Genomic DNA, 10550 nt, shown 5'->3' on the forward strand with positions numbered 1-10550 from the left:
TTTTAAATCCTTGTTAAGTTTTTTTTTTCTTTTTTTAAAATTCAGCTTATAATGTCTTATTCTATTTATACATCTAGCAGGTTTTAGCTATCAGGTCTAAGGGACCTTTGGAAATGTTTAATCCTGGATTTAGTTATTTAAGTGCCTTCAAATACTTTAAACTACATATATGATATATTTTATTAACTTTCCAAGTTCATCGATTTGTTAATTAACAAACAGAATGTGACGAACATTTGTCAATCTTAAACATTCAGAAAACAAACATTTAACTTAAATGAACTTCTGTCTTAGGTTTTTTACTAAGGAAGATTTCAATTAAGGATCTAAATCAGTTGTCTCATACATTTTGTAATTTTTTTTTTTTTTTTTTGAAACAGGGTCTTCTCACATTGTCCCCTAGGCTGGAGTGTAGTGGTGAGGTCATCACCCACTGTGGCCATGAATTCCTGGGCTCGAGCAATCCTCCCACTTCAGCTTCTCAAGTAGCTAGGGCTATAGGCGTGCACCTCCATACCCAGCTATTATTTGAATTTTTTGTAGAGACAGGGTTTCCCTGTGTAGTCCAGGCTTATCTTGAACACCTGACCTCAGGCAATCCTCCTGCCTTGACCTCCTAAAAGGCTGAGATTACAAGAGTGAGCCACTGAGCTTGGCCTTACACATTTTAAACTGAAGTTCACAAGAATTATACTCAAATAGGCCAAATTCTCTTACAAAGTACAAACACTAAAGGACTATTAAAATATATTCAAAGTTTTATTATAATCTTCCTACAAGAGACAAGAACTAGAGCCGGCCAATTCGAAAATTCTCTCTTGGCCGGGGACCTTTATGAGAGAAAAGAGAAATGAGATATTCCTTGTTAGACTTAATGTTTTTAGAAAAATTTAAAAATTAAAAACTCAGTTAATGATTATTAAACTTCATGACTTAATGTAAGACATTAAGATTCTAAGGGTAAGGTTCTTCCTAAGACTGACAGTCAACTGATACTGAGTCTTAACCCTGTTAAAATTCATCGTAAATATGCTCAAGTATGTTTTTTTTAACTTGGGAATGCTGATTTTTTCTGAGAAAAATGAAAATTACATCACACAGAAGTTTCTGTCCAGGACTAGTTTTGTGACCTTTTCTGTCTTTCAGTACCATACTTCTTTACCCAAAAACATTCATACCATGGTTCTGATTATTTTAAACTTTTGATGCTGAATTCAGAAACTTCTGGGCTTAAAAATTGCATGCCTAAGGAAGACACGTAACGTGCTAAGTGATGAAGATTTGAGACTGTCAATGTTGATGACTGTGGTGGAGATTTTTGGCCCCTATGCGTGGAAGCTCAGGCAAGGGCTCCATAACATCCACAGCTGGCTGACCACGAAACCCATGTCACTGGATTCAAAGACCAAATATGGATCCTCAACGAATTTTCCATTTGCTTTAATGCACACTGATGAACTCTTACATTTTTCTGCACTTGAGGGATTATACAACTTAAGTTTAATTTAAATGGCATGCAATAAAAATGTTTGGTAGGTTAAATGACTTTATTTGGCTTGCAATGATAACTAATAAGGTCTTTCTACTAAAAGCAGGCAGAGTCTAAAATTTTCTGACATCATTAGTAAGAACGAGAAAGTAACCATGTTAACTCACATAGGCTCAGGACACAGAAAAACTCTCTGTCTGCAAAAAAAAATGTAAACCACAAGAGCAGGGCAGGGGCAGAGGCTGTCTTCTGGGCTAATCTATTTTGAAGATGTCACAAACTAGTAGTGAAGAGGGATTGAAAACAGAATTGACATCTTCCTTTCCCATTGGAAATTTATAGAATAAATTCTATATCGTTGTTACTTGTGCAAACGTACATATGTTTTCTTTAGTGTAATTTTATTTCCAATTAATCCATTTGTCATATTAAGATCCCTTTTCCTACCAAAAAATATCTTTTTAAAAAAATCTGAACTGACAACTCCACCTTGCATAACAGTGTCTGGAATCAGTGGAGAAAATATGCAAAGCCCCCTAGCCCTCACTTTGGCAGAAGTGATGCCTAAGATGTATGCTTAGGGATCACTTTTAGGGAGATGATCTGGCATTTGTTTGAAGGAGGATGTGCAGTGCTCCAAAGTACAGACTTCAGTGACGGGTAGTACGCTTCACCTTCCTGACTCTGTCACTTTTTACTTGGACAAGTTATTCACCCTCACCTAGTCTCGCTTTTTAAATCTGTAAAACAGGGGAAATAATACTGTTAAAGCAACATCCCAGATGTGATTGCGAACACGTGTCAAAGTGTCTTCAAACTTTTTGGCCAGGGAAAAGCCTTAAAGAAAATCAAGATCAAAATTTCCTCTTGGTGGAGATATTTTGTAGGAAGGAAAAAAAAGATGTTTGGTTAAAAATTATTTAGATAGTCATAAAGCTAGTTTAAGGTTATTGTATTTTTAAATATGATCTGCCTTAGGTTTTTGTGGGATTCCCTCACTCTTGTGTTGGGAATTAACTAAAGGGGTTGAGAACGAAAGCCGGAAGACCAGTTAGCTGAAAAGTGTAGTTATTCTGGTGAGAGATGCTTGTGGCTTAGACTAGAGCAGCACTGGGGAGGGGTGATAAGTTGTGAGATTTAGGACAGTTTCTGAAGGCCCAGCCAGCAGGAATTACTCACATCTTAGATTTGGGCTATGGGAGAAGGAGAGCATCTTCAAGTTTGGGGACCTAGGTACTGGTAAGAAGGGTATCGCCATCAACTGTGATAGTGAAAAACACAGGTGAAGTAGAAGGTGGGGGCAGGGTGAGGGAGGAGATCAGAAAGTCAGGTTTGGTTAAAGGTAACAAGGATCAAGGTGAGCAGGATGCATAAATTGAATTTTTCAGCAGACTTTTTAATCTCATGAAAATCTATCAAAATTGTACACAGATTTTTATCAGGAATGCTAGATATTCTACCGCCCCTCTCCTCAAAAAAAAAAAAAAAAAAAAAAAAAAAACGCTCTAAGTTGCATCATGCATAAGGGTTCTGCTTCTGATCCAATTAAGGGACAATTATCTTTCTAAGTACTTAAGCCATAAAGTTGTTAGGGCCCAAAAATACAGCTCGATGGACATAAGTAATCAAAAGGAATTGCATTACTGACTTGCATCCCTAAGTGGCCACTAAAGAACGTCCAATTCATGGGCTCTGTCTTACTTCTCCACTCAGAGAAATCTGAGTTTCTCTTCCCTCTCTCGATTGCTCCTTGCCTGTGGCTGCTCAGAAGACAGCTCTTTTTCCTTGTGTTACTGTTGTCTCACCACAAAAAAAAAAAAAAAAAAAAATCTCTCTCTCACACACACACACACACACACAAATGAGGCTCCTTTGCCTGCCCTCTTTCCTACTGAGTTCTTACTGTGATCACACACACACACACACACACACACACACACACACACACAAATGAGGCTCCTTTGCCTGCCCTCTTTCCTACTGAGTTCTTACTGTGCTGCTCAGGAGCATGCAGGTAATGGCAAATGAGTGAAGGTCAGCGAGGCTGTGATGAACTGAGGAGGCTTACCTAACAGAGGCCTGCACCCCAGAAATGTCCATCCCTTCATTCAATCAATCTACAACCATTTATAGAGTGCCTACCTTGCTTACTACTTTGAGTACATCAGTGCACCAAACAGACAGCAAACAGTGCTCTTCTGGAGCTAATGTTCATTTTCAGAGAGACAGACACTGAATCATAAACGGATGCATAACCAGAATATCTAATGTGTTAGAAGGTAATACATGCTAAAGACAAATAAAATGGCAGGGAAAGAGATTCCAGGGAAAGAGTTTCCAGGGAAACAATGAGGAAGGTTTGCAACATTAAATAACATGATGGTGGCAGGGCTCTTTGAGGTGACACTTGAGCAGGAACATGAGCTGAGACATGGGCCATGGGGATATCTGGGGAAAAACAGTCTGGGTAGAGGGAATTCCAGCACAAGAACCCTGACAAGGGAGCATTCCTGGTGTGCTTTAGGGACAACAAAGTCAACATGGTTGGAGCAGCTGTAGAAAAGGGAAAAGAGTAGGAGTGAGTTGAGAGAGTTAAGGGGAGCAGATCAATAAGAACTGGAAGATCATTTTAAGGATGTTGCTTTTGTCCTAGATAAAATAGGGAGCCAGAGGAGAGGTATTTAAAATGATCTACCTTAGGTTTTTAATAGGGTCCCCCTTGCTCTTGTGTTGGAAATTAATTGAAGGGACTGAGGATGGAAGCTGGGAGACCAGTTAGGTGCTAATTGCCGTTATTCTGGTGAGAGATGCTTGCGGCTCAGACCAGAGCAGCATCAGGAAAGGGGTGATTAGTGAGATTCAAGACAGTTTCTGAAGGCCCAGCCAGCAGGAATTGCTCACATCTTGGATATAGGCTATGAGAGAAGGAGAGGATCTTCAAGTTTAAGAACCTGGATACTGGTAAGGAGGGTGTTGGCATCAACTGTGATAGTGAAGAACACAGGTGAAGCAGGCGGTGGGGACAGGGTGGGAGGAGACTGGAGAGTTCAGTTTGGGTACACAAAATTTGAAATACCTATTAGACACTCACGTGGAGCTGTCCAGCAGACAGCTGCATAGAGAAGTCTGGAGTTCACCAGCAAAGACTGAACTCAAATCTAAACGTTGAAGTCGCTCGTGTGTAGCCATGAGATTTGCTTTGACTTTGCTCAGTCATCTTATTTTTGCTTGAAAAGAAGCCAAAAATTCATATTTCTTCTGTGAAACTTTCCAAATTAAAAACAAACCGACAGACTGCATTTCCCTGAACTGTCTTGATTCCTCTTGCTTTCATCACACTTTTCCCAGGCCTCATCCACTCCAGCTGGAAACTTCAGCCCGGCCCCAGTTAAAGCTAAGTTACAGAGAAATAACCACTCTGATCTTCCTGAAGGAAAGCTGCGGGGGTCCTTTTGTTCTTCCTAACGCTCATGTACAGAGAGCATGTTCAGCTGAAACTGTGCTTGCCAGGATGCCTGAAATTGAACTCCGGTTTAAATACTCAGAAACCTCTGTCTCTAGTCTACCTAGTGGTTCCATCTCGCAACATCCTACAAAATCTTCTCTCAGCTCTGAAGTAGTTTCTTTGGCTGTCTCCACTGCTGTGCATTTGCCTTTAAAGAGAAATACTCTGTTTCTTCCTATTTCCCATGAACAGCCAAACACAACACAAAACCACCACCTTGAGGCCCAAACCATGTACCTCTGTAGGATGGACTGTGACCTTAGGTACATGGACCACTCTAGATGAACCTTCTCACTTTACCTATTACCCGGATTGTCAATAGCCCCACCTAGCAATGATCCTTCTCTTTTGGAAGAAATTTTTATTTGGATAAACATTATAAAGACTTCTGACCCTCTGACTTTTTTTTTTCTCCTTTCATTTCTATCTGTTCTCTTTCTTTCCACCCTTTCTCTCATTTCTGTTAAGATAATGCACATTCTGCTTTTATACAGAAGCTAACTTCCAATGTGTCTGCCACGCTATCTGAGTTTTTCCGGGGACACATCACCATGCTAGCTTGTCTGGGCTTTGGGGAGTAAGAGGAAAGCCATTGTGTCCATGCCGAAAGCTTTCTTTGTTAAACATTGTGCACCAAAGGAAGTCGCATCCATCCAGATGCAGTTACAGATGCAATATCATTAGGATTTTAGAAGACAGACGTTCAATGTGTTTATCTTCTAGCAGTTTGGAGTAGGAGCCTAACACCTAAGAGAGCGAGTGCCCACACACTTAATTGACTCTTTTCACTTCCCAGTTCTATGATGGGTCTTTTTCTGGGCTAATGGCTTCGATGCTCCGTTTATGCCACATAGAGAGAGAAAGAAACAAAAGCCCATTTAAAACCAACTGATTAAAGAACAGGGCAACTATACTCGTAAAACTGCCCTTTTTAAATAAGAAAATTGGTGTTACGCATCTTTTATCTCAAGCGTCTATTTTACAGATGAGGTTTTCTAATCACAGTGTGCATTGAACCAAAATGAACCAAGCTTGAAGGCAGTTCTCCTAGTGCTCATTTATTAGTTTTTTTTTTTTTTTCTTTCTCATTCTGGGAAAACTAGATTTTTCCTTACTCAAGTACTCTTTTACCCTTCCAGGAATGCATCATTGGCTTTTCTGAGTGACCATAGACAAATAAGTTTCTAGTAAGTTAATAAAAATGTAGTCTCTACATTTTTATTGGTAAATTGAGTTTATCACTGCAAAATAAGGTCTGTGTGAGGCATATTAAAGATGTGTTCTAAGTGACCAGAGATTTCTTAGAGCTTTTGCCTAAACCCTTCTCCCTACATGCCAAAGTAGATTTTGTAACCTTTTGTTTTAAAAGTATTTAAAGTGGAGCAGGTGCTGTGTGGCTCATGCCTATAATCCCAGCACTTTGAGAGGCCGAGGCGGGTGGATCACCTGAGGTCAGGAGTTCCAGACCAGCCTGGCCAACCCATAGTTGAGATGGCTAAACCCCGTCTCTACCAAAAATACAAAAATTAGCCAAGTATGATGACAGGCGCCTGTAATCCCAGTTACTCGGGAGGCTGAGGCAGGAGAATCACTGGAACCCAGGAGGTGGAGGTTGCGGTGGGCTTAGATCTTGCCCACTGCACTCCAGCCTGGGTGACAGAGCAAGACTTCATTTCAAAAAAAAATATTACAGTGCAGAAAGTGTTTCTTTTTCTTTTTGTAATTTCAGGAATATTCTTTCTTACTCAAAGTTAAAATTCTGTTAGTTGAAAGTAAGAGAATGCCAGCTCGAACTAGCCTAATCGCAATGAGGATTTTCCTGGAAAAGGGCTGGGCTATTTCACAGAATCCAATATAGATGAAAATAGCCAGCCCTCAGGAAGTTCATGGGTGCAATGAAGTCTCCAGAACAGCAGGGACCGACCACACAGTGTTGGCACGTCCCTTTTTTGCCGCATGCTGCATGTCAGCATATATTTTTATTCTGTCTCTCTTTCACTGCAGACAAACTTTCTTATGTCTGAAAACATGACCACTGAGAATGTCTGGGTTTTTTATTTTATAGTTTCAGCCACCAAACAAAGGCAACCCTGAACTTTCTTGGGGCCCGAAACAAAAGAATTACAGAATAAGCACCTATTGAGTGTGCTTTGTTCCATTTTTCTTTCTTAAGGCAATTTCTTTCGTGTTGGGGGAGGGCAGCAATAATACTACCATTTGCTCATTATGGGAATCTCTGTGTGCGTTTACATGTGTGCTGTGCGGAGGGGGATGGGATGGGGCAAAAGGAGATGTGGGAAGGTCATGGAAAAACTGGGCAGCTTCAGTAGAGGAAATTATGGCAAAAGGTAAACTGCAGGAGAAGCAGTATTTCAGAAGCAGGGAGATGCCGGGATGTGAAAGAAAACGGGGTGTGGGGACAGGGGGCATTCAAAACAGTGCTAGGCCCCCGGATCTCCTCAGGACATGCCTGGAAAAAAAGATCCTTACTTGGATGAGGACATCAAGGCTCTAAGTTTTTGGAACTCCCCTCCGAGGACAGGCATAGAGCAGGACAGGATCTCCGAGTTACCCAAGTGAGAATCTTTCAGCCTTTCCTCTCCAGCAAGACCAGGAGAGTGGGTGGGAATAAAGAGGAGAGGTAGAATTTGAATAGAGAGAGGACCACTGTTTTGTTGTTTGTTTGTTTGGCTGTTTTGTGTGAATACATTCTATAGCAAAACTATGGACCCTTCATTTAAATCTTTCCTGTACTTTAGGCTATCATTGAATACCATAAAGTTATCAGCAAGCTTTTGCCAAACATAAGCCCCGTCAGCACAATTGTATGTTTGCTGTGCTGAGCAGAAAATTTCTAATAATATGTCTGAACATATGCAGGAATATTCGTTTCTGGGCTTTGAAACAATCTTTGCTGGAGGCTTTCCTACCTATATAGGGCAGTCAGAGTAAATCATCTTACTTTTCCTTGCCTCAGATTCTTAGTGGCTTCACAATGAACCCATTTATTGTATTACATACCACTTCTGTAATTTCATTGCTTGCACCCTCTTTCTTTTTAAATTCACGGAACTTATTCTCCTATACTCTCTCAGGCCCTATAAAGATTGTTTTCAAAAATTATGGTACGTATCTTTTTTTTTTTTTTTTTGAGACAGGGTCTCGCTCTGTAGCCCAGGCTAGAGTGCAGTAGCCGGATCTCAGCTCACTGCAAGCTCCGCCTCCCGGGTTCCCACCATTCTCCTGCCTCAGCCTCCAGACTATCTGGGACTACAGGCGCCACCACCTCGCCCAGCTAGTTTTTTGTATTTTTTAGTAGAGACGGGGTTTCACCATGTTAGCCAGGATGGTCTCGATCTCCTGACCTCATGATCCACCCGTCTCGGCCTCCCAAAGTGCTGGGATTACAGGCTTGAGCCACCACGCCCGGCCCGTATCATTGTTTTTACTCTTAATTTTATTCACTACATTTACTGAGCACCAGCCAGGTTATCTCTTAATGGCAGCAGTGTAAGAGGTGCAGAAAATAACCCAAAGGCACCATGTGGTAAGTGGGATTTGAACTCAGATACATGTCTCCCTAAAGTCTGTGATTTCTGTACGGAAGAAATAAACGTTACCTCCACTCCCGTTAGCCCGACTAATTCTAAAGATTTTTCCTTTCGACTATTTTTGAAATTTATAAAGGCTGTGTTTTATTTGGTTGTGTTCATGCTTCATATGTTAAACTTTTACTTACTCTAGGCCTGGTCTGTGATAATCATTTTTGTCCACATCATTTGTTGTAGTTTTATAATTTTATGCACTACAGATTTCCTGAGTAATTTTCTAATGTTGGACACTTATGTCGATTCGCCATTATTAATGGCATCATTGTCAATAACACCAATTAGCATATATATTTTTCAGATTTTGAACAATAGCCTTAAGAAAGGGTCATCTCAGTGTGATTGCTGATTCAAATTATATAAATATTTTATAGAGTTTTTAATGTGTGTGGTAAAAATATTTTTCAGAATAGCCGTATTATTTTGACCTTAAGTAGTGAAGCCTTTGTTTTGAAAATAGCATTTATACTTTTACAAATGATGAAGTATCCTTGCATTTTAGATGCACAAGTATCATCTTTTCTAATTTCATATTGTCTTTGTGCGGTTTAAAATAGGTACCTGGTCATTCCCCAAAAAAGAAGCATGAGGACAATGACCTCAATTATCTGCCTCTCCTTTAAAAATGCAAAACCATTAAAAAATATAAAATGATTATCTCTATACATTTTATTTTTTTGGTAAGTGAAAAACCTTACAAATTCTGGCCGCTTCAAATGAACTTTAAGTCAACATGGATTTGCCTTAATAATAACATTCTTAACTTAAATACCTACATCAGTTCTGAAACTTTCATTGCCCAGTGATGCAAGGTGATTCTACCTTTTGTGGTAAAATTGTAATACTCTTACTATTTTGACGTCATTCAACCTGCCTTAGGTATGGGAGTATAGCAAATCAATATCTACTATTAATTGAGGCAGTTGGATATGAGGCATTTTTGCTTTCCCCTTTATGTCCATTGATTTGGTTCTTTTCATTTATGTTTTCTTTCATTAGGTGTTTGCCAAACTACTGTGAACATGGAGGAAGCTGCTCCCAGTCCTGGACCACCTTCTATTGTAACTGCAGTGACACAAGTTACACTGGTGCCACCTGCCACAACTGTGAGTAGATTGAGCATTTGCCCCTGGTGGGATGGACAAAACTCCAGGAATACCATTGTTAACTTCAGGATCTATTTAGCATGGGGCAGGCATGTTTTATTGACTCATTCAACATGTGTGTTTTAAGAGGTTGTTATATACCAAACACTTTGTTGGGCACAGAGGATGCATGGATACAAGCCATATTCTTGTGGAGTTTATGGTCTACCAGCCAAACAGACAGGAAATGGGATCATGACAATACAGTTGAATAAGTTTAAGGTGGAAGCAAGGGAAGGTGCCGTAGGCACACAAGAGGGAGCTATTAAGTCAATTGCATTGTCTTGATGAGTTGTTAGGCTGCTGTAATAAACAAACTAACATCTCTGTGGTCTAAGTAACAAGGTCCATGCCATGCCTGTGTCACAAGTCCATCAAGCATGACAGAGGCCCTTCTTCCAACTTGTCCTCATTTTTAGGTGGTAGCAAAGTTCTATTATCTGGAAGGTTGCTGTAGTAAGAGGAAACACAGGGAGGGAAGCACAGGGAAGCATGCACTAGCTTTTCAAAGCTTCTACTTGGAAGTAGAAAACATTAGTTCCACTCACATTCTATTGGCCAAATAAAGCCATGTGGGCACACTCAACTTCAATAGGGGCCGAAGTGTAATTTTTACCATGGAATGGGAGAAAACAGAACCTGAATATTGATGATAAGTGCTAATGACTGCCTGTCAAGCCCAGTGTTAGGGAGACTTCAAATAGAAGACCTGAGCTGACCTTGTTGTAGAAATATGGGAGAAAACAAGAAACAAAAAAAGAAAGAAAGAAAGAAAGAAAGAAAGAAAGAAAGAAAGAAAGAAA

General features: G+C 40.1%; 1 protein-coding gene across 2 annotated transcripts in view; it reads left to right on the forward strand.

Moving 5' to 3' along the window:
- The window catches only part of CNTNAP5 (contactin associated protein family member 5), an 872320-nt gene that overhangs the window by 505104 nt on the left and 356666 nt on the right, over positions 1-10550 (forward strand). For both annotated transcript variants that reach the window (XM_031936548.1, XM_023225607.3), the window contains exon 11: positions 9602-9708. In XM_031936548.1, the coding sequence (XP_031792408.1) occupies positions 9602-9708 (107 nt within the window). The remainder of the gene's footprint in view (positions 1-9601; positions 9709-10550) is intronic.

The sequence above is a fragment of the Piliocolobus tephrosceles genome, chromosome 11 (genome assembly GCF_002776525.5).
Source record: "Piliocolobus tephrosceles isolate RC106 chromosome 11, ASM277652v3, whole genome shotgun sequence".
Taxonomy (NCBI): Eukaryota; Metazoa; Chordata; class Mammalia; order Primates; family Cercopithecidae; genus Piliocolobus; species Piliocolobus tephrosceles.